This window comes from Amphibalanus amphitrite, unplaced genomic scaffold (genome assembly GCF_019059575.1).
Source record: "Amphibalanus amphitrite isolate SeventyFive unplaced genomic scaffold, NRLGWU_Aamphi_draft 001190F_arrow, whole genome shotgun sequence".
Classification (NCBI taxonomy): Eukaryota; Metazoa; Arthropoda; class Thecostraca; order Balanomorpha; family Balanidae; genus Amphibalanus; species Amphibalanus amphitrite.
In genome coordinates, this window is record NW_024882684.1 from 39,122 (window position 1) to 62,237 (window position 23,116).

Genomic DNA, 23,116 nt, shown 5'->3' on the forward strand with positions numbered 1-23,116 from the left:
CGTGCCCGCAGACCTATACCGAGCGGCTAGGCGCGCTGGTCCCGCCGCACTACCTGCACACGGGCAGCGTGCATTTCGACCGTGGGGTGAGCCGCGCACACGGCAGTAGTCTGCAGCCGCCCGGCGCACCGCCAGTAGACAGACCCAGACACGGCGCCCTAGACAAACGAGCATGCTGAGTGTCACCGCGTGAAAGATGCCGTCAGCGCCTACTAAATTCCCCTCCCCTTTAGACGATCGGCTATCGAATTTGGATAAATTCAGTTCTTAAGAACAAATAAATAAATAAAAACGACGCCTTGCCGGACGTAATCCAATGCGTTTTCGGCATTTGCTCCTAAATTCGAACTGCTGCGCACCAGATCAGATAGCATGCGAGTTGTGGCGTAGTGCAGTCTGCTGGAGGTGTGTGCGCTATGCATTACTTTGCAACTGTGTGCTGGCGGAGCATGGTTAGTGAAGGTTCGGCTGGTAGCGCAGTGTAGAGGGCGGCCCCGCCCCCGCCCGTCCGCGCCCGACGGCTGAGTGCGGCTGGCATGCCTGCTGCGGCTGACGGCGCCGCGGACCGAGTCCGACCGGCCGCCGGCCCGGCGCGGCGCCGCCTGGGGCCACCGACTGCCCCCACCCCCCTAAACCGGACCCCACCCATCAGTTAGCGGGCCCGGGGTACTACCGATTGGCCACCCCACAGCTCCCTGTCCCTCTCAGTTAGTGTGGTGTGCCTAGGGATACTACTATTGGCCAACCCCCTCCCCCCAACTCCCCACACCTCTTATTTAGTGTGCCTGGGGATACTTCTATCGGCCGCCCAACAACTCCCCGCCCCTCTCAGTTGGTATGTTTGGGACCATCCCACAGCTGCTCGAAGTGGTATTTTGGGGAGATACGCCCATTAGACACCCTGCAATGATAACCCCAACAGCTAGTAGGGATGCCCGTGGGAAACTACAAGCGACCCACTTAGCTTAGGGTTTGATTCGAGGGATACCGCCAGTAATCCAGCAATCATTTATGTGAATCTTGTGTATGCAGTTAATCTGTGCATTCAGTTTGGTCATGGCCTCTGAAGCTGCTATAATATAGAAGCCCATCTGGTGTGTGACATGGTCGCTCTGGTATGTTTCACTGGAGTTTGGCGTGTGTGCCCTGACTGGCGCCTTTCACAGGGGCTCGGCTACGTGACCACCCTCTCCATGCCCGTCTTCAACCGGTCGGCAGAGTCGGTGAGTTCTAACACCGACTGTGAGTGCAACTGGCAGTGTTAGCACGGCTCTAACACTGACTAAGAGTGCAGCTGGCAGTGTCCTGACACGGCTGTAACGCTGTGTAACACTGCAACACTGTGTCCACACGGCTCTAACACTGACTGTGAGTTGAACTGTCAGTGTCCACACGGTGTAACACTGACTGTGAGTGCAGCTGTCAGTGTCCACACGGCTCTAACACTGACTGTGAGTGGAACGGGCAGTGTTCGCACGGTGTAACACTGTGTAGCAAGTGACTGTAGCACTGTGTCCACACGGCTGTAACACTGTGAGGGATTGTCCACCAGGCCTTCAGTCAGTGCAGCTGTGGGTGGATCTGTCTCCACATTTTGGGGACATTGATAATGATGTGTTGGAAAATTGCGGAGCAGACGGCTTCAGCTCTCTGTTTCCTGCCCGACCCTGACTGTTCCCCGTCTCCCAGAAGTCTGTTCTGTCCCTCTCCGTTCCGTCTGTTCCCCGTGTCCCAGAAGTCGGGCCAGTCTCTGTTGACCCTATGCTCCCAGTCCCCAGAAGGCGGGCCTGTCTCTGATGACCCTATGCTCCCAGTCCCCAGAAGGCGGGCCTGTCTCTGATGACCCTATGCTCCCAGTCCCCAGAAGGCGGGCCTGTCTCTGATGACCCTATGCTCCCAGTCCCCAGAAGGCGGGCCTGTCTCTGATGACCCTATATTCCCCGTCCCAGAAGTCGTGGTTAGACTCTGACGCCCCCGTCCCAAGAAGTCGTGGTTAGACTCTGACGCTCCCCGTCTGTCCCCCTTTCCACAGAAGTCTGGCCAGTCGCTGATGGGTGTGGCCGGCGTGGATATCAGTATGAAGGAGCTGCTGCGCCACTCGCCGTGGAAGAAGCTCGGCCCGTTCGGATACACGTTCGCCATCAACCCGAACGGTATCGTGGTGTTCCACCCGCGGCTGCGCAACCCGCTGCACTATATGGAGGTGAGCGGCGCGCCGCTGACGGGCCGCGCCGGGTGGGGGTGCTGTCTGACCGTCCGGGCCGGTTGGGGTGCTGTCTGACCGTCCGCGCCGGGTGGGGGTGCTGTCAGATCGTCCGGGCCGGGTGGGACGCTGCACGGACAGTCGGGGGCCGGGCCGGGTGGGACGCCGTGCGGACCGGCCGGTGACGCCGCGCCGCTGCCGCCGCAGGACCCGCCCGACCTGGACCTGGTGCAGCTGGAGGGCGACTCGTACAAGGTGGTGGAGATGCGCACTCAGATGATCCGGCGCAACTCGGACTCGGCCGAGCTGAGCCAGCTGGTGCCGCTGGACGACGGCCACCAGGTAGAGCTGCGCCGCGTCCGCTTCACCTGGCGGCCGGTCGACAACACTACTCTGAGGTGGGTCAGACACCGCCCCGTCCCCAGTCCTAACGCCGTCCGGTTCACCTGGCGGCCGGTCGACAACACGACTCGGAGGTGGGTCACCGCTGACCGTTAACCGCCGCTAACTGGCTACCACCGCCGACCGCCGCTCCCAGTCCAGTCACCCAACACTTTGTCATACACTCCGCGGCGCCTCGACTCCTCTACATACATCCGGAATATAGGAGTATTGAAGTTAAATGCTCATTAACAACCGTAAAAATGTCTGCCTCTGTTCCCTAGCCAGTCTTTGTCCTCTCGTCGGTGTTCTATCTGCTCCGCTGCCCGCCGGCCTGTAGTACCCTGACGGACATTGTGTGACCGCGGTGTGTGCCCGACCCGGCAGCCTCGGCTTGGCGCTGCCGGTCACACACAAACACATGGTGGTGAGCGGCCAGGACGTGCGCCAGGGCCTGCCCGACTGCGGCGCCTGCCTGCTGGCGGCCTCCTGGCAGTTCTGTCCGGGCCTGAGCGGCAACGCCTCGGAGCGGTGGCGCCAGCTGTCGGAGCGCCTGCAGGCGGGAGCTGAGAACTGTGAGTACCCTACTGAACTGTGAAAACCGAGTGCCTCACTGCCAGTGCCCCGGCGGAACTGTGAGCTGGCGGGCGTCCACCGCACTTCAGCTGGGCTCTTGTTATGCTACGTCTTGCGAGAACCTCCGTTTACAAAACACTAATATTCACTGTTCGTAGAAGGTTTGCTTTCTGAGGTGGTTCCATGGTGATAATGCAAAGCCGCCACGTCATCCACTCTGTCCTATCGACGGCGTCGGTCTCTCTGCGTCCGTGTGTTTTTGGGTACGCGCGTGTATCTGAAAATCGTGTGCCTGTCTTCAGTTAGGTAGCAGCTGGATGTGGCTGCTGTCTGTCTCTATGTCTCCCTACCCGTCTCTGTCCATCCGTCCTTCCATCTGACTCGGCCCACCTGTCCACTCCGGTGTCGGCAGGCTCTCAGGATCTGGTGCAGCACCTGCTCTGGGACGTCAACTGGACGGCCGTAGCGCAGACCCTCTGGGACAACAACAGCAGGAACCAGTCCGCCGGCGTGCTGGGACGCTTCCTCGTCACCGACGGCGGCCTGACGCGCTTCCACCCTGCCGACAGGTTAGAACCTCCTAGTCCTGGCGGGTCGGTGTGTCAGTCAGTCCCCCCACCATCTCGGCGAGCGGGTCGGTGTGTCTGTCGGCCCCCTGTCCCTTCCAGCGGACGGTCTGACTGAGTGTCTGACGCGCCGCCCATGCTGCAGCGGCCGCCCTCTTGACGCGCCGCCGTTTCCGCCGTGTTGCAGCGGCGCCGGCCTGCTGCCGGAGACGGAGCCGTACACCAGCAGTCTGTACCGGCAGGCCTCTCTGGTGGACGACCTGGTGGTGCGGCCGCGGCCCGGCTCGCGCCGGCTGCTGGCCGCCCGCCGCATCGCGGTCACCAACAGCACCGGGGACATCTACACCCTGGCCGGTGAGAGGGGGGGGGGAGAGGGCCACAGACTCCACACCGGGGACATCTACACCCTGGCCGGTGAGGGGGGGAGGGGTGTAAACCGGGCCACAGACTCCACACCGGAGACATCTACACCCTGGCCGGTAAGAGGGGGAGGGGTGTCGAACGGGCCACAGACTCCGCACCGGGGACATCTACACTCTGGCCGGTGAGAGGGGGAGGGGGAGGGGCCACAGACTCCACACCGGGGACATCTACACTCTGGCCGGTGAGAGGGGGAGGGGGGAGTGGGTGTCGAACGGGCCACAGACTCCACACGTCCGGAGACACCTACACCCTGGCCGGTGAGAGGGGGAGGGGGGTGCAGACCGGGCCACAGACTCCACACCGGAGACATCTACACTCTGGCCGGTGAGAGGGGAGGGGGAGGGGCCACAGACTCCACACCGGGGACATCTACACTCTGGCCGGTGAGGGGGAGGGGCCTGACAGACCCCACACCGGAGACATCTACACTCTGGCCGGTGAGGGGGAGGGGTGTCGAACGGGCCACAGACTCCACACCGGAGACATCTATTCCCTGGCCGGTGAGAGGGGGGGGGGGTGCAGACCCGCGGGCCACAGACTCCACACGGGAGACATCTACACTCTGGCCGGTGAGGGGGGAGGGGCCACAGACACCCACACCGGAGACATCTGCACTCTGGCCGGTGAGGGGGGCGGACCGGACCCAACTCCAGCCACTTCTGAGACGCGGGAGTAGTCAGAATAGAACGTCGGACGTAGTCGTACACTACACAATGCACCCCTTGGCGCGCGCTTTTTGAAGGTTCATGCGTAGTGCAACTGCTGTGGTATCTTGACCACCCTCCCGGTTATTTGTCTGTGTATCTGTCTCACTGTCAATCTGTCTGTCTGTCTGTCTGTCTGTCTGTCTGTGTGTCTGTATGTTTGTCTGCAGTGGCGGATGTCCAGTTCAGCAGCGGCTGGCTGTGGTCCCTGACTGACTGTCTGTCTGTCTGTGTGTCTGTGTGTCTGCAGTGGCCGGTGTCCAGTTCAGCAGCGGCTGGCTGTGGTCCCTGCCTGCCTGTCTGTCTGCTAGTGGCCGGTGTCCAGTTCAGCAGCGGCTGGCTGTGGTCCCTGACTGTCTGTCTGTCTGTATGTCTGCAGTGGCCGGTGTCCAGTTCAGCAGCGGCTGGCTGTGGTCCCTGACTGTCTGTCTGACTGTCTGACTGTCTGTGTGTCTGCAGTGGCCGGTGTCCAGTTCAGCAGCGGCTGGCTGTGGTCCCTGACTGTATGTCTGTGTGTCTGCAGTGGCCGGTGTCCAGTTCAGCAGCGGCTGGCTGTGGTCACTGACTGTATGTCTGTCTGCAGTGGCCGGTGTCCAGTTCAGCAGCGGCTGGCTGTGGTCGCTGGCCGACGGTGTGCTGACCGAGCCCGGCTCGGCGGCACCGGCCTGCTCGCCCGAGTCGGGCCTGCTCTGCTGGCTGCTCGACACGGGCGGTCACGTGGTGTACGCCAGCGGCGAGCTGCCGCCCCTGAGGAACGACACGGGCGACCGGGGCGGTCCGCACCTGGGCGCCGGCGACCCAGAGCTGATGGCGGCCCTGGTGGCGGCCGGCGTGTACCGCCAGACCACCGAGTACAACTACCAGGGTCAGTGGACAACTACTAGGGTCATTGGACAGGTACCGGGGTCAGCGGACAGCCACCAGGGTTAGTGGACAGCTACCAGGGTCAGTGAATAAATGCTACTTACCAGGGTTAGTGAATAACTACCAGGGTCACTGTACAGTGTACAGCTACCAGGGTCAGTGTGCAACTACCAAGGTCACTGTATGTACAACTACCAGGATCAGTGTGTAACTACCTGGATGAGTGTACAGCTACCAGGGTCAGTAGACCGCAACCAAGGTTAGTGTACAGCTACCAAGGTCAGTGTTCAGTTACCAGGGTCGGTGTACAGATACCAGGGTCAGAAGGCAGTTACCAGGGCCGCTGTACAACTACCGGGTTCAGTGTACAACTATCTGAGTCAATAGACAACTGCCAGGTCAAAGTACACATACGAGAGTCAGTAGACTACGGCTATATTGAGTGAGGGCTCAGGGTGGCATTTCGGAGAGTGGCATGGTGGATGAATCATGGCCCTTCGCTCTCATCACAAAACCTCTCTTGACCTTGATTATTTTAAGCAATTACAAAGCCTGACAGTTTGGTAAACTGTCAATAGGCCCTCGGGAAGGCCCGTGAGATGCTCTGTACATCGTGTGTTATGTACATCGTGTGTTATAAATTGGACCCGGCTATGCCGTACTTGCTTTTAGTAACCGCTGTCGCTGCGCACAGGCGTGTGTCTGAAGCCGAGCGGCGAGGCGAGCGCCGGCTCGTCGCTGCGCTGGCTGGGCGCGCAGCTGCTGTTGGACTCGGCGTACGGCTTGCTGCGCTGGCTCGACTACCTGCGCTACCTGCTGGTCAGGTGAGCGGCCCGGTGCCGGGGTGGCGGTTACGGGCGGCCGCGGCCAACGCCGTCACCCAGACACTGGTGCAGCCGTGTTGAGTTTCTCTGTGGATACTGTGACTGCTGCATCGCACTGTAACGAGCATCTCATTAGAGGAATGACTGTATTGGCTGTTGATGAACTCTGTGTCGTACCTACCTGATGGGCTTTGATGTGACCGGGCGTTTTTTTTCTGGCTGAATGGTTCACTGTCGCCGAGTGCGGTTGTGCTGTTTGAACTGGTTCAGTGTGTGACTGACCTGTTTCGGCACTGCAGCTGGCTGCTGGCCGCACAGACGGCGCCCGTCTCTGCCCTGGACGAGTTCGGCTTCGAGATCCAGGCGGACAACCACTCGTGCACTCAGCGTCAGACGCGCACACAGCTGGTGGCAGCGCTGCGGCCCTACCAGGGCGAGACCAGCTGCCCAGAGGAGGGCGACTGCACGCGCCGCTTCAGGGTGGGTAGGCGTCTGCGTCCAGCGTTGACCTTTGTCAGCCCGCGGTCAGGCAGCGCAGGTGCTCGCTGGTTGGTGTGAGGTTTGTCTTTGTCTCGCGGTGACGTCTGTCGGTAGCCCGCCGGCGCGTGTGCCGTTGGTCGGTTGTCCTGACATCCATCCCTCTGTTGCCGATTCTCAGGCGGCGCTGGTGGACGACACGAACCTGCTGCTGGTGGTGTCCGGTCTGCCGTGCGGCTGCCCGCCGCCGCCCGGACAGCGGCCCGCCTACGAGCCCGTGGAAGGTGAGAGTTTAGAGAGGGAGGGAGGGGTACCACCCCTCTACGGACAGCGGCCCGCGCGGAGGGAGGCGCCTACGAGCCCGTGGAAGGTGAGAGTTTAGAGAGGGAGGGAGGGGACTCCTCTACGGACAGCGGCCCGCCTACGAGCCCGTGGAAGGTGAGAGCTTAGAGATTGAGGGGAGGGGGACCTCTCTACGGACAGCGGCCCGCCTACGAGCCCGTGGAAGGTGAGAGCTTATAGTGGGAGGGAGGGGTATCCCTCTACGGACAGCAGCCCGCCCACGAGCCCGTGGAAGGTGAGAGTTTAGAGAGGGAGGGAGGGGGACTCCTCTACGGACAGCGGCCCGCCCACGAGCCCGTGGAAGGTGAGCACTGCAGTGGACGACGGAGGACTGGGCGGCTCACAGGTCTGGCCGGGGTCCGGGCAGTGTCCACACAGCTCTCCCCCCGGCAGATACTGGCCCAGACCGCTGTTATGTCTGACGGTGTGTCTGACACTGTCCCTTCCCCCCCCCCCCCGCAGATATCGGCCCGGACCGCTGTCTCGAGAGCGTCAACCAGACGGCGCCGTTCCGAAAACGGCCCGACACCTGCTTCGCCACACACGAGAACGTGAGTATTCCGCGACCGCCCGCACTGTATATACTCATAGTTAGGTCAGCTGTGCGTGTGTTCCTCTACTGCTGATCCGGGAAGGCTGACCTGCGGGCTGTGCGCCGTGCGGCTGATAGGGGCTGTGGCCTGTGGGGCTGCGATACACCGCTGGTCGGGGAGGTTGTGCTGTGACGCTAGCCAGTGAATCCGAATGGTGCGGCTGTTTGAGAGGTCCGGTCGGGCTGGTCAGAGAGACTGCTGGTGCTGGGGCTGCTGCTAGTCTAGGAAATTCTACTTCGCTACTGGTCAGGGAGCTGTAGTATGCCTGCTGGTGGGGAGACCGCTGTTTGTCTCTGGCAGGGACCGGGACACTGTACGACCCCTGACGGCGTGTCTGTGCCCGCGCAGGAGAAGCCGGCGTGTGGCGGCGCCGGCACGGCCGCCGGCCCACTGTCGCTGTCGCTGCTCTGCCTGGCGCTGCCGCTGGCGCTGCGGGCCGGGCCGGGCGGCCGCTGAGAGGACTCTGCAGTACGACAAACACAGCGGGCTGAGACGCGGGCTGAGTGAGCTTAGGGGCCGGACCCGACGGCAGCGCGCCAGGCCAACAGGCCGGAGTCGGAGCAGTGACTTATGGTCTGTCTTAGGCGACGACTAGCCTCAATCGGAGTTAGTGGCATCATAGCCTGACCGTGGCAACCACTAGCCTAGACTGCAGTGAGGTTTCGGACCGTAGCAGCTATAACTGGTCTGAGACTGAGCATGTATGTGGTCTGACCGTTGGTGACTGCCAGTCCGGACTGTGGTCTTTGACGTGCGACTGCCAGTTTAGACTGGAGTCTGTGGCCTGTCCGTGGCTGCCACCAGCCTGGGCAGGAGTCTGTGGCCAGTGTTATTCTGCGCGGGTAGCTCTGGGGTGGAGTGCGTGGTCCCCGACCCAGCCTGGACCTGGGCCACAGTTTGCGCCGGTAGCTATGGGACGGATTGGAGTGTTGGCCGGTGCGTGCCCTGACGCCTGCCGAGTCCTTACCGTCGGACCTGTGTTGAGTGTTTAACCCGGGTGATATTGCCGTATGCTCTATACTGTTTGCGTTTGTAGTGAATCACTGTGTGACTGACCCGTTTTATCGTCGCTGAGGTGGTTGGGGTGTTGGGACAACATAGTCGCTTGTTCAGCCGCCACTGGCTAGTGAGGCCGGGATAGTGCTGACAGAAGTGGTCGCCAGGTCTGCCCCGTAACCGTGTGATACTGCGAGCCTCTGCGCGGGGAATAGTTCACTCCCGATCGAGTTTTATCAGGCAGCCGGCGAGAAGCTAAGCCGACAATCCACTCACTCATTCAAGGCAGCCTTTGTTACGGATTAATCTTATTACAATGACCGGACTTGGAGATATGGTTTTCATATTAACTTTCCTTCAGCCTGGTGGGGCGAACATAGATGCATATAAAATTAAGATAATTAACAGACTTTACGTTCCGCCTTTAAGCCATTCCTTTACATGTCACCGATTGGGTGAGGCACTCGCAGTTTTGTTTTGTTGAGCGGTCGTCTGCCCCTGGACGGGCCGAGCGTTCGGTCAGCAGGTGGACTGACCGAACGCGAATACTGTCTGCAGACAATAGTGGCTCACTAACCAATCAGGCCCCACGTGTACTGTGTACAGAACTGCCGTCTTAGGGATGTTCATGGAATCTCTAGAAAATCAACTTAGCCTGCGAAACTCTCAACTCACACGCTGCCATGATATCTAGTCAGTTAGGAGCCGGGGCTGCAGGTGAACTATTCCCTCCCAGGTGGCTTTCCTTCGTGTGCAATTGTGACTACTGCTGCCGGTGGCCGCTCCTTCGGCCGGTGTTGGATGGTTGTGAGCCACCTGCGTGTGCCAGAGGTGCCGCCCCTAGTCAGAGCGGGCCGTCCGCGTGTGACCCGGTCCCCGCCGCCAATACACGACCGCGCACACCCGGGGTGTTTAGGGGGACGCGCGCGTCGCCGACCGGCGCTGTTTGATGGGACGGGACGGGACGATATCCACAGATACAAATCATGCAGGGCTTACCTTTTCCGGTGGAACTAGCACCGTTATTCTTGACACGTCTCATCGAGCATCTTTTAAGCGTACGAGCGAATAATTTAGCTCCAGGTCAGTTTCAGCCTAATCGTTTGGTTAGGTACGTGACTGCGCGGAAATGCGACTGCGTTTGGCAGGTGCACGCTGCACAGATCTGTGGTCTGTGGATTTAGAACTTCGAACCCTTGCTTCGAACAGTGGTTGATAGAGCTCTTAATTACTGAAAGCTAAAGCATGTGGCTAAATTATCCGGGACAAGGATGAGGGCTATTCAAAGTGGTCTGACTTACCCAAAACTACACATAAGATCGCATGGACTTGAGAATTCACGGAGACATTTCTCCATGTGACATGTCGGTGACCGAAGCTAGGCTTGGCAATGTGGCCCCCAGGCGGTCACAATTGCAAGACCTAATTGGTCTCTCGGTGGCGTTATTAAATCCCGAGACGAGGCCTAGATCACTGTTTGACCTTCTGCATGTTTTGCGAAATAGATAAAAATCGACTAGCGCCGACAGCCTCGCTCTGTTGAGAGCCGCTGATCCCGACAGTGCAGTGGGCGAGGTCAGCAGCCGCCCGTCGTTTGATCTATGAATATCCCCTCCACTCGATACCCAACTTCACAGCATGGCGGGCCGAGTTTTGCGTGCTGGACGCCATTCGGAGGACAGCGTGGTAATTTATCAGACTTCTGTAGATGTTACGTGACACGCTCACCATTCCCAGTTCCTGCGGAGAGTTCTATAGCTTTGGTACCTGTATTCGGGTCTGACAGGGATTCTGTTCAATGACAAACTGCTAACCTGCTGAGCTCTGCTGATCCGCGCGGTTCGTTTGAGCTCTGACGTCAAAATGTATCAGCCGACCAAGTTCGCACGGGAGCGCTGGTTCGGCCCTGGTTTGGGCTCGTAGGCTCTGCTCACCAACCATTTAGTTATATGTCGTCAGGATTCACCAAACGGCAGCGCCTTCACGTATCTCCGTGTATTCATTGCTTCAAGAACAGATCATAACTAGAAAAGGAACCCAGCAACTACCTAGTCGGCCGCCGATACACTAATTAGTTCGTCACGGCGATACCACACCTGTCTTGAAAACAAATTATCAAAAGAAGAGAGCTGCTGCTCCAGCCGGCTGCCGCGGGCCGCTATAATACGGCCGCTACACAGGCGGCGCCGCCCGGACCCGGGACAGGCGCTCCCTTCCACACACGCACACACGCGCTGGAACTCGGCCAGGACATGACACACCGCCGGGTGACATGGGTGCACAGGTCGCCGGCTGTCAGGACGGGTACAGGCCGCCGGCTGATGTCAGGATAGGTGGCGTCGAGAGAGATATACAGGCCGCCGGGTGATGTCGGGAGAGATACACAGGTCTGATGTTGGAGAGGCGCGATTCGGCGCGGCTGTTCCCAGAGTGGCGATATCAGGAGAGGCGCGGCCGTTCAGAGTGGCGATATCAGGAGAGCCGCTGATGTTCACAGAGTGGCGATATCAGGAGAGGCGCGGCTGTGGCGATATCAGGAGAGGCGCGGCTGTGGCGATATCAGGAGAGGCGCGGTTGTGGCGATATCAGGAGAGGCGCGACTGCTCACAGAGTGGCGATATCAGGAGAGGCGCGACTGCTCACAGAGTGGCGATATCAGGAGAGGCGCGGCTGTGGCGATATCAGGAGAGGCGCTGCTGTGGCGATGTCAGGAGATGCACGGCTGTGGCGATATCAGGAGAGGCGCGACTGCTCACAGAGTGGCGATATCAGGAGAGGCGCGACTGCTCACAGAGTGGCGATATCAGGAGAGGCGCGGCTGTGGCGATATCAGGAGAGGCGCGGCTGTGGCGATGTCAGGAGAGGCGCAGCTGTTCACAGCGTGGCGATATATCAGGAGAGGCGCGGCTGTGGCGATATCAGGAGAGGCGCGGTTGTGGCGATATCAGGAGAGGCGCGGCTGTGGTGATATCAGGAGAGGCGCGGCTGTGGCGATGTCAGGAGAGGCGCAGCTGTTCACAGCGTGGCGATATCAGGAGAGGCGCGGCTGTGGCGATGTCAGGAGAGGCGCGGCTGTGGTGATATCAGGAGAGGCGCGGCTGTGGCGATGTCAGGAGAGGCGCAGCTGTTCACAGCGTGGCGATATCAGGAGATATCAGGGCTGTGGCGATATCAGGAGAGGCGCGGCTGTGGCGATGTCAGGAGAGGCGCAGCTGTTCACAGCGTGGCGATATCAGGAGAGGCGCGGCTGTCAGGAGAGGCGCGGCTGTGGTGATATCAGGAGAGGCGCGGCTGTGGCGATGTCAGGAGAGGCGCAGCTGTTCACAGCGTGGCGATATCAGGAGAGGCGCGGCTGTGGCGATATCAGGAGAGGCGCCGCTGTTCACAGCGTGGCGATGTGGGGTGACGGCGGCCGGCCGAAGTCGGGAGAGGCGCGGGTCCGAGGCCGGCCCGGGTCGGCCGGCGGGGACAGCTGGAAGCCGACCCGGTGCCGGCGGCCGCCCGGCCGGACGATAGGATCGCTGCCGGACAGGCCGGCCTGCAGGCACACGGACGGCTGGGTCACGGTCGGTCAGGACGGGCTCGGCGGGCAGGGAAGGTCACCCGGTCACCGGCCCCGCGCCGGTCCGATATCCCACTGAGGACCTCCCCATACAGAATTAGCGAGCGAAAACGTTAAAAGGCAATGATAATGAGCACGAGGGGCTCCGTGCAATAGCAAGGAAAGGATTGATTTGGCTAACGATGGTCAGTGAGAGTAAAAAATAAAATAGTAGCTAACATTAACCATTATTGCTGCTCATCTACAAGATAAGCAGTTTCCGAACAGACGGCAATCCTACACTTTGATTATCGGCGCAGTATGCGCGGCGCCCCCTACATCATCTGCACGGGACCGCGCCCACACACGGCCAACACACGGGCTAAAAATAAACGCGCGGTACGTCTACATGAGTGATGAGCAAGGGTCCACGTCTCGGGACATGTATTCAGGCGCGCGCGCGGCTGTCTTAGTCTGTTCCCACGCTACCCTCCCAGTGACTGCAGCGGCAGCCTGCAGCCAGCACTCATACAGCACTCTCACTTAGAATATCTAAGGATGGGGCGCCGCCCCTAACCGTATTGCGAATACTGTCCCTATTGCACAGAGGGGTCGGCGCCGGCGCGGTGCGTCACACTGCCGCCGAGTTGGGCTCGTCGCCGTCGGCCGGCTGCTCGGCGGCCGACCCCTCGCTCGGATGGGAGGCGCTGCGCTGACGCACCTCCACGAAGTTGACGTGCCGCGCGGGGGCGGTCGGGCCGCTGGGCGTGGCCGGCACACTGAGCAGTGAGCTCATCTCGGACTGTTCCGTGTCGCTGCCGCCGCCGCCGCCGCCGCCGCCGGCAGACTGGGCCGGCGCGCCGTCCGGCATCGAGACGAGCGTGGCGCTCGAGTCGCCGCCGTTGCGACTCACCGTGTTGTTGGGGTTCAGGTGGAAGTCGCGCAGCGAGTCCGTCCGGGAGCCCTGCCGACACAGCCGGCCCCCCGGTCAGCGAGGTCCTGCCTACACCGCGGGCCTGACAGCCGTGGTCACCACCCTCCCCCGCCGGACAGCGGCACAGTACGGAGGGGCCGCCCTACCACACACCACTTGACAGACAATTCAGCTAGTCGGTGAGCCCCCACCCTCTAACTCAGCCAAACATTTCCAATGACGACTGGGGAGCCTATACCGACCACGAGAGCCCACTGCCCGCGCTGAACCTATCACCTCCTTTTCCTGAACGCCCCGCGTCCCCGGCGCGGGTTTGTGTCGCATACAGTCACGGCTAGCTGCGCCACATGTCGGAATAAGCGCCACACTCAGCATCGTGTGAGGGACGTAAGGGCGGGCGCCTCTCCCGCCTACACGGCTACAAACAGACTGAAGTCATCACAAACGACTCCCTACCAGGACAGTAGTCTCCCATCCCCGCCAGTCTCTCTAGTGCACCAGTCGTCTCCCGTCCCCGCCCCTCACCAGTGCGGCAGTCCCCGCTCTCCCACTAGTGCGATAGTTGTCTCCCGGTCCCTCTCACCAGTGCAGCAGTCGTCTCCCGGTCCCCGCCCCCTCACCAGTCGTCTCCCGGTCCCCGCCCTCTCACTAGTCGTCTCCCGGTCCCCGCCGACTCACCAGTCGTCTCCCTGTCCCCGCCGACTCACCAGTGCAGCCATGTCGTGCGCCAGCGACTCTGAATGGTCCACGGAGCGGGACGGGTCACGTTGCGCCGCCACCAGCGTCGCCTTGCGCGCGGCCACGTAGTGCGAGCGGCGCACCTTCAGGTAGTAGACCTCGGTGATGGCGCGCACGCAGTACTCGGGTGTGAAGCTGGCGCGCATGCCGCCGTCCAGCGAGTGAGCCGAGCCGCGCAGTAGCTGCGGCGAGGCCTCGCCTGTGGACAGACGCCGCGCGTCAGTTACAGCTCAAAGAACGGCGGGGGCACGGCGTAACCGGGCCGCAATACGGCACGGTACGTCGGCCACAGCAGGAGACCACTTAAACTGACACGGTAGGGGAGAACTGATCAATACTACGGTACACGGTACGGTCAGGGTACGGTACACCCGCCTCAATGCGGCACGGTGCACTGCTGAGACGGCCGGATCACAGACCGCAATCCGCATACGCAGATTACAGACTGTGGGTGGATACATCAGAGGCAGGGGAAGACGGACTGCCAGCGGGCCGCGGTGACACATCAGAGGCAGGGGAAGACATACTGCCAGCGGGCCGCGGTGAGGCCTCCGCTGTCCAACTCACACTCCGAGGGCAGCATCACCAGCGCCTGGGTGCCGAAGTAGCTGAACGGACCGCTCTCGAACGCCAGGTTCTCCTTGCCCATGGTGACGTGCACGCGACCCTCCAGAATCATGCAGAAGAAGTCCACCGGCTTATTCTGTGAAACACACAAACAAACAACTTCAGCGAAAGCGACGTCACCCGCGGGGGAGGTAGGTAGAAATCCAAACCTTGGCGAAACCTGATACAAGGCTGCTACTGGTGAACTTCATACCACAGTTCGAGGAAGAATCATCTTCCGGTCAGCCTAGTTCGCCTTATATACACAAACTGGTAGCATGTGATGTAAGCACCTTATCGACTGGGTTGTTAAACACAACAGGCGTTTGGGGCGGAAAGTTGAAACGAAGTCCACATACTTGTACGCGTTTATAAATACGTGATCATTTATATTCGACAGTGCATTACGACTGATGTTCAGAAATAGTGCAGGAATGGCAGTGAGAGCGACGGCCACTGACGCGGTACAGTGCGCCAGTCGACGCTCACTAACGCGGTACGGTGCACCAGTCGACGCTCACTGACGCGGTACAGTACCATAAGTACCACTGACGGTACGCTCACTGACGCGGTACATTGCGCTAGTCGACGCTCACTGACGCGGTACAGCACGCCAGTCGACGCTCACTGACGCGGTACAGCACGCCAGTCGACGCTCATTGACGCGGTACAGTGCGCCAGTCGACGCTCACTGACGCGGTACAGTACGGCAGTCGACGCTCACTGACGCGGTACAGTGCGCCAGCCGACGCTCGCTGACGCGGTACAGCACGGCAGCTGGGGAGCCCGGGAGGTCCCGGCGGCGGGCCGGCGCCGCTCGCCGCCACCGCCGGCAGACGGCGGCTCAGGATCGGCCCGCACAGAAGCCCGACGGGCTGACGGGCCGGGCCGGGAGCGAGTTACCTAAGTGTGGAACTACCCAGCGCCGAGCCGGCCGGATGACGTCACACCACGGCCAGTGCCGGCGCAGCGGCAGACTGGCCGAGATTGGCATGGTCTTAACTTGGCGAAGAGGCATCGGACGCCAAACTTCTGCTGCAGCTATAAATCACATTTCATGTGTTTCTTCCATGTGTATGAGCTATTAAGTCCTTCGAATACCTAATGTGTAGGTGAGCGTACCTGCATTTAGCAGTGTGTGCTATGCTATGTGGATTGAAAACTGGGGGCACATCCGACACACTGCGCAATGGATTCCGATATTGCTTGGCTGATTCTGGCTTTGTGTCTTCGCACGAACCATTGAAAGGGAGGACGTCATTTTTAAAGGTTGTCAGGTGCACTCAAACGTTTTAATAAGCAACTGCTGATTGAATTTCTGGCGAGGGGTGGTAGAACGTTCTGTTCACAAATGAGTATCTACCTACCTAGTGCCTACCTGCATTGGCAAATAACTTGGTCGCGGTCAATTAGGCATGATTCACGAAGTCCCTTATCTTTTATTAGACTTATTAAGCGGCAATGTGCAACATTTGCGTCTTTTTGCGTTGCATCGGGTAGCAAATGAGAAAATCTGCCTCTTCTCCACAGCCCTCAATTCAAGAAACCGTCCTTTTCCTTATCACACCATTCCATAACATAATTTTCAAACATGGGTATCCTCCCCACAAAAAAACTGAAGCAGTTTCCTTCGGCTCCAATGCGCCGCTCGCCCAGGAAGACGGAAGTGTTATATTCTCGGCGGTCCAGTCTGCATTCTGCAGCACAATTAAACTTGGCGGACCCCCAGCGCACGACTGAACGATTCGTATTGTTGTGAGTGACTGTGACGACAGCAAATGAGTTCACTGGTGGTTTCGGAATAATTAACAGGCGGCGCAGCCCAGTGCCTCTTACAATGAATTACAGTGGCGAATGCACTATTGCAGAGAAGAAATGGATTGAGCAGATGCCCAACCTCGCTGTATTATCAACTAAACATTAGATACGCTTTACATTTTAATCAGGCAATCATGGAAACAAACGACTTGCGAGTTGCGACCCTTCCGCCTTACATAACTCGGCAGAATGCCCCTGAGTCGGCTTAACTACACTGCATCTCTTCAAACCCTTAGTATTTTACAATTTACCACTCAGCTATGCAACAGGCTTATAATTCACTGCTAAAGTCTCAACTCCTTTTCCCCTATCATCTTTTTGGCACCGTCAATCGCCATCTGCGCTGCCCACTGTCCAGCAAATAATCCGGCCGTCTCCAGTCCTCTGGCAGGGGCTTCCAAACTCAAGCGAACTCGCCGAAGTTTCGCCATTCAATGCGCAGGATCTGTACAATTGAGTTTGAGAGCCTCTGGGTTGGCTCGGCGCGCCTGCGCTGCGCCGTTGGTCCGGCCAAGTACGCGAGTGACGTCATGCTATAAGCGTCATCCCCCGACCAAAGTCACCAATCAGAGCCCTAGAATCGACTTGTAGTTCCACACTTAGGTAACTCGCGGGCCGGGACGCGACACTGGCAGCCTGGTGCGGCTTTATGGCCACATATATCTGATCTTGTCCCCGATATAAAAACACAAAGGACATAAATAAATGTCACTGATCTCATCTTAGTAACCACGGCAATTCCCGCAAACTAGAAGACGATAAATGCGCAACCGGTTAACGGTAAGGTCTATAAACGATTTGAAGCAGGCAATCCGGGTACTTTTTACGCCACGATAATGATAGAGACAGTTGATATTCGAACTCCTATTTTCCACTAATACCGGCTTTCTGATTTTACTACATACACTCCCGGCGCACGGCCCACCCGTCGGCATCTCCCTATCTACGCGGGTCCGTGTGCAGTGTTTGTGTGTTCAATCCCGGTACCCCAGCCCCTCCTCGTCCCACGGTGACACTATCAGTGCACGTGACACGATGACCGCAGCCGGCCGCCAGCACACAGGAGCGGGCAGCAGCGGCACGCAGAGCGCCGCGGCACGGCCGCCGTGGACACGGGCCCGGGAGGAGCGGTACGGCTGCACCTGTGCCGACCCGAGTCTGCCGAGCCGACCGGCCCGGGCCGTACGAACACCGGACACACGGGGAGTGTGCAGAGCAGCAGTCATCCAACGACCACAACCGCAGAGCCGACTCCGGCGGGGCCGGCGGCCCACCTGACCGGCCGGCGCGCACACCCGAGCTGAGCGGCGGAAATCTCCCCGCCACACGGCCGGCCGGGCACACCTCCGAGCTGCAGATCACGCCGCCACGCTATCGTGACATCCAACATATACCGACTCTGCGGCGAGGGTGACGAAATCGCCGCAGCTAGTGGGAATGATAACGTGTAACCACGGACCAGCGTGATCGCCGCGAGATTAATCCGAATTAAAAACCGACGGAATTCGTCATCACAACGAACCAGAAAACCGTCGTAAAGCTGACTAAGAACGCTAAGTATGCCTCTCCCAGCTGTCAACAGAGCCGGGCAAACACTATTTCGTTGTGAACATAGAAATTTCAAGGGGCCCAATAAGGCGGACCCAATGTACTCGTCCTATAGATCCAAATATCTTAAAATGCAATTCCGACTTTTCCCGAAATCAGATCTCAAGCCAAATTTAAGCTTGCTTCTCCAAATACCTACAGCTTAATTAATTAAATGGAGACTATATCATAAAAACAAGAAAAGAAAACGAAGAAATTATAGGTGGAAACGATCCTCAGTGGTACAAAGCTTTTACAAAGTCAGATTACTTACAAAAAAATGCCCAGAAAAAGGAAGTACACACTGCACAGGTCTGCCCCGCGAGCTTCTGGCATCAGACACCAACTCTGACACCTAAATATTTCAGATAGAAGAATATCATATGTAACTTGTCAAATTTTACATGAAATGTTATTCTTTTTAATAGTGTAGTACTGCTGTGGAAGTGGCGAGACTGACCCGTGTTTCAGGATTTCAGAGTACGAACATAATTCACAATGATGCCGTTTAACCTAAAATAAAATGTCACTGGCATGGGGTCAACATATTGTGAAATGACAGCACGATATCAATTAATAACTCGCGCCAGCTACTGAGCCAAGCACGCACACCCCCACCGTTCGACTCCTCCCCCCCCCCCCCCCCCGGTAACTGCCACTGACCCCGGGCAGCACCTAACTGACCCCGACAGCCGCCACTAACCCGTTCGTAGATGTAGACGTTCGCGTCGTCGCGGGGCTTGATGTGGCGCACGACGTCGCGCTCGAGCATCTTTTTCAGCACCGACGGGCAGATGAACTCGTTCTTGAACGGCTCCACTGTCCGGATCACAGGGGGAACGGATCGTCAGACGACCGGCGCAGTACGAGGAGAAATCACCACATTTACGACCAGCGCGGTACGGTAGTAAACAACAATACTGTCCCTGGAGCGGTATGAGATGAAGGGGAAGATGGAGTGGCGAAAAAGGGCGAGAGAGAGAGAGAGAGAGAGAGAGAGAGAGAGAGAGAGAGAGAGAGAGAGAGAGAGAGAGAGAGAGAGAGAGAGAGAGAGAGAGAGGGAGAGGGAGAGGGAGAGGGAGAGGGAGAGGGAGAGGGAGAGGGAGAGGGAGAGGGAGAGGGAGAGGGAGAGGGAGAGGGAGAGGGAGAGGGAGAGGGAGAGGGAGAGGGAGAGGGAGAGGGAGAGGGAGAGGGAGAGGGAGAGAGAGAGAGGGAGAGGGAGAGAGTAGGAGGAGGAAAAAACGAGATACGCCGTGCAGCAGTGTCACAAGTGTTGACTATCTAGCATTGCAAAAACAAACACGGTGATATATAATACTGAACGAGGCCGGTGTAAATAAATTTTCAAGACCAAGGTCCTTACTGAATTTTTGAACGAGGCCGAAGGCCGAGTTCAAAAATCAGTAAGGACTGAGGTCTTAAAAATTTATCACCGGCCGAGTTTGGTATGTATTTTACTGTATGCCAACGATAAAATAATTGTCTAGACCGAAGCTCTTAGCCGTTTTTTGAACGAGGCCATCCCAAAATGTTGACTTGGTAATTCGTTTTTGACCGTGGTCACTTTGCTTACACCAGTTATTACCACACCCCTCAGGCTAATGTATTTGAATAGGCCAGGCATACAGTAACAGATATGACGGCACAAAGACTGCACAGTACGGACAGGACCGATAGTGTCGGCTCACGGTCGGCACCTGGTGAGGGGTGTACAATGGTGCACCGCCTCTCGGTCCGGCGTACCGACCATAGCGCCAAGCTCGGTCACATCACAGCCCAGAGCAGAGGGAGGGAGAGCTGACGACACTGGGCAGAATACTGAAGCTGACCTCCCATACAGTCAGCCTCTTCCGAGAGGGAGTACCACACAGTCTGCTCACCTGTCTGAGGGAACTGGAAGGCGGGGGGGGGGGGGGGCAGTATCACACAGTCTGCTCACCTGTCTGAAGGAACTGGAAGGTGGCCAGCGCCAGCTGCGGCGATATGTGAATCTGGTTGTTGGTCGGCTGCGCGAACGCGATCGGGTCCGGCATGCGGCGCTTCTTGCCGCGGCGCTTCTTGGTCTTGTTGTCGACTGCGGGGTGGGGAGGGGGGAGGTCAGGGGTCAGAGGGGAGGTCAGGCGGCGCCCCCGCCCGTCCACGGACACCCACCACCCGTTCCCCTACTACGCAGTCCGCCGCCGGCGTCTGATCAATACAATTCGAGCCGGCGGCCGATCGGATGTGGGCGCCGCTGGGCCCCCGCCTCGGCCCCGGCCCCGGCTGCTCGGATGTCGGGGGCGAGCGGGCCTCCTGAACTGCATCCTCACTGACGGATACGCCACTGAGGTACCGACGGAGTCGGGCACACAGCATGGAGGCAGCCCTACCGATGGATACGCCACTGAGGTACCGACGGAGTCGGGCACACAGCATGGAGGCAGCCCTACCGATGGCCCATAACCCGGTATCAGCCTTACCGATTGTCTAACATTATACAAACGATCACCCCAACGGTACCTCCACACATCACGGCATTAGTCCGACCGGCGGCCCCCACCACAGGGTATCAGTCCCAGCCGTGCCGGGTCCGCCCACCCGGCCGTGCCCTGTCCCGGCGCCCCGCGCTGCTCTCTATCCGCCGGGCGCCGCCACACCCGGCAGTTCGCGCTACCGGCCACTCCTTGCAGCGCGGTCCCCACCGTTCCGCCGAGCGCCGGCCCGGTTCGCAGAGCCGGGAGTGGCCGCCGCGCCGGCGGAAGTCTCGGACGTTTGTTTGTCGCAGCTACAAGGCGCCGATTGATCAGGGAGATATTGCGGCAGTAGGGGAGATAAGACCGGCACCAGGGCGTCCTGTGTGACACAGGCGCTCGGTATCCCCAGTCTGCCGGCTGCAGCTGGACTGTGTGACACAACCCGCTCGGTACTCCCCCTCCCCTCACATCCCGCCGACTGCGGCTGGATGGCCTGGAGGCACAAGCGCTTGGCATCCCCCTATCCGCCGGCTGCCGCTGGACGCTCGGTATCCCCCTATCCAGCCGACTGCTACTGGACCCCATGGCACAGGCGCTCGGTGCTAGCCCGGCAGGCTTACCGGACGTATGACACATCGACCCATGTCACCGAGAGCGGCCCGCAATTGGCGCCATGCCGTACCATTGAGCGCAGTGACCGCGGTCCGCCACCGGCAGTCCGGCCGGAGTCAGCGGAGGCCCTCCCTCCCACGGTCGGTGGTGCCGCGGCTCCCGACTTCCGACCGACGTGCCGCCGCGACTGCGTGGCGCCCCTCCCTCACTACCCACCCCAGTTTCATCAGGTCCCGGGCGCGCGGCCGGACGATTCTCGGGAAAGGAGCGGCCGACCCCCCCCCCCCCCCGCCCCCTGAGCGAGCAATCATGTGTCTCCGGTTCGAGACCGGGACCACAGGGGAGGCCGCCGTAAAAACGCCGTGGGTGCTACACGACCGGCGCCGCTCGCTGACAACCGGTGCAGCGGCGGCGGAGCAGACGGGCCGGGGCAGACGGCGGACGGACAGAGTGGAGCCGGGACCGCGGCCAGATGAAACCGGTCCCTCCCCTCTCCAAACATATACACTACCCTCTCCAGACGTACCAGGGCCGAACGGTTGGCCGGGAAAGGGTTATGGACGCGTCACAGCGCAGGATATCCAGATCCAGGGGGAGGGGCAGTCCAATGGGTGACAGAAAGCTCAGCACTTGGAGATGGCCATCAGGGGCAGATGCAGCGGACATTGCGTGTGATTTGGATGTCGGTGCAGATATTGCAGACATACATGACCAATCAGTAAGGAATGTGTCACTGTTAGCGGAGTGGGATGGCACATGACAGAATCGTGAGAACTGAGAGCTCACCGACTCGGTGAGAAGTCGATGAAACAGCGTGGGATTTATGTCAGTACCGTTAGAGTTCAGAGAATCACACGAGTCACATAGGTGGGCGGCGAGCAGAGTGACTCACGCAATATACGCGGGATAAGTCCAGAACCACATTTACTGATAAAAGAACGGACCGAACCGGACGGAAATACACCGCGGAAAAACTATACGGCACGAACGATTCCGAAAAGCGCAGCACGGTCAGTGACAGTCGGAGCGCCATCGGACAAAGGGCGGTGCCGTGCAGAGAGGCTCTACGGAGAGAGAGGCTCTACATACTGGGAGAGAGGCTCTACAGGGAGAGAGGCTCTACTGGGAGAGAGGCTCCACGGGGAGAGAGGCTCTACGGGGAGAGAGGCTCTACGAGGAGAGAGGCTCTACGAGGAGAGAGCACGGAGTCGCTGAGGGAGTTCAGACCGCTGCTGAAGGGGGGAGGGGGGAGCACGTCCGTCTGGTCCCGGGCAGGGGAGGGACATGTCCCCTGGACGGGCCACTCACTGAGTACGTCCGTCTCGTCGACGATCTCGGACTGGATCATCTCCTCAATGACGTCCTCCAGGGTGACCAGGCCGACCAGCTCGTAGTACGGGTCGCCCACCGTCTCCGTGACCACCCGCTGCACGAACGCCATGTGGCCCTTGTTGCCTGTGAACGGCGCGGCACACACGTCAGCGCGCTGAGGTCATGAATACTGACCTTGGAGCGATCCGATACTGCGACTGTAGTGTTACGGCAGCCGGCAGGACCCGGTGACCCGCCCGGGTAGAGTCCCGCCCGCCGACCCTCAGCGGCTGCCGTCTGTTAGCAGCTGAGGCCAGCACCGCCCCGCCACGGACCGGCTCTCCCCGCGCCACAGATCGGGCCCCGCCAAACAAACAGCCCTTCCGCCCCGGCCGGCCTCCCGCCCCGCGGTAAGCATTTTCTGATGAGCGGCAGCCGCTGTGAGTTACTGATGCACAGTACGGATGCCACCTGGTTTTGGTTGCTGATGAAATCCTATCTGGTCCAGTTGCAAACCAAATAATTGACACGTCAGTGACGGTGTGGCCTGGCGGGGGTCGCTGGGCG

General features: G+C 59.5%; 2 protein-coding genes across 7 annotated transcripts in view; one reads left to right on the forward strand and one right to left on the reverse strand.

Annotated features, from left to right (window-relative positions):
• The window catches only part of LOC122370961 (voltage-dependent calcium channel subunit alpha-2/delta-1-like), a 28,099-nt gene extending 18,248 nt beyond the window's left edge, over nucleotides 1–9,851 (forward strand). For all 3 annotated transcript variants that reach the window (XM_043346966.1, XM_043346963.1, XM_043346964.1), the window contains exons 12-23: nucleotides 1,167–1,223; nucleotides 2,033–2,203; nucleotides 2,411–2,601; nucleotides 2,972–3,159; nucleotides 3,573–3,729; nucleotides 3,914–4,080; nucleotides 5,437–5,718; nucleotides 6,412–6,541; nucleotides 6,841–7,021; nucleotides 7,200–7,302; nucleotides 7,823–7,911; nucleotides 8,302–9,851. In XM_043346966.1, coding sequence (XP_043202901.1) covers nucleotides 1,167–1,223; nucleotides 2,033–2,203; nucleotides 2,411–2,601; nucleotides 2,972–3,159; nucleotides 3,573–3,729; nucleotides 3,914–4,080; nucleotides 5,437–5,718; nucleotides 6,412–6,541; nucleotides 6,841–7,021; nucleotides 7,200–7,302; nucleotides 7,823–7,911; nucleotides 8,302–8,409 — 1,824 coding nt within the window. In that variant the 3' untranslated portion in view covers nucleotides 8,410–9,851. The remainder of the gene's footprint in view (nucleotides 1–1,166; nucleotides 1,224–2,032; nucleotides 2,204–2,410; nucleotides 2,602–2,971; nucleotides 3,160–3,572; nucleotides 3,730–3,913; nucleotides 4,081–5,436; nucleotides 5,719–6,411; nucleotides 6,542–6,840; nucleotides 7,022–7,199; nucleotides 7,303–7,822; nucleotides 7,912–8,301) is intronic.
• A 1,078-nt stretch (nucleotides 9,852–10,929) lies between these two features.
• LOC122370959 (unextended protein-like) overlaps nucleotides 10,930–23,116 on the reverse strand; it is a 33,022-nt gene continuing 20,835 nt past the window's right edge. For 2 of the 4 annotated variants that reach the window (XM_043346954.1, XM_043346951.1), the window contains exons 6-12: nucleotides 22,547–22,693; nucleotides 20,113–20,247; nucleotides 18,877–18,992; nucleotides 14,730–14,865; nucleotides 14,132–14,361; nucleotides 13,212–13,454; nucleotides 10,930–12,487 (exon numbers count right to left, since the gene is read on the reverse strand). In XM_043346954.1, coding sequence (XP_043202889.1) covers nucleotides 12,332–12,487; nucleotides 13,212–13,454; nucleotides 14,132–14,361; nucleotides 14,730–14,865; nucleotides 18,877–18,992; nucleotides 20,113–20,247; nucleotides 22,547–22,693 — 1,163 coding nt within the window. In that variant the 3' untranslated portion in view covers nucleotides 10,930–12,331. The remainder of the gene's footprint in view (nucleotides 12,488–13,211; nucleotides 13,455–14,131; nucleotides 14,362–14,729; nucleotides 14,866–18,876; nucleotides 18,993–20,112; nucleotides 20,248–22,546; nucleotides 22,694–23,116) is intronic. The other 2 variants (XM_043346952.1, XM_043346953.1) reach the window with 2 other exon arrangements.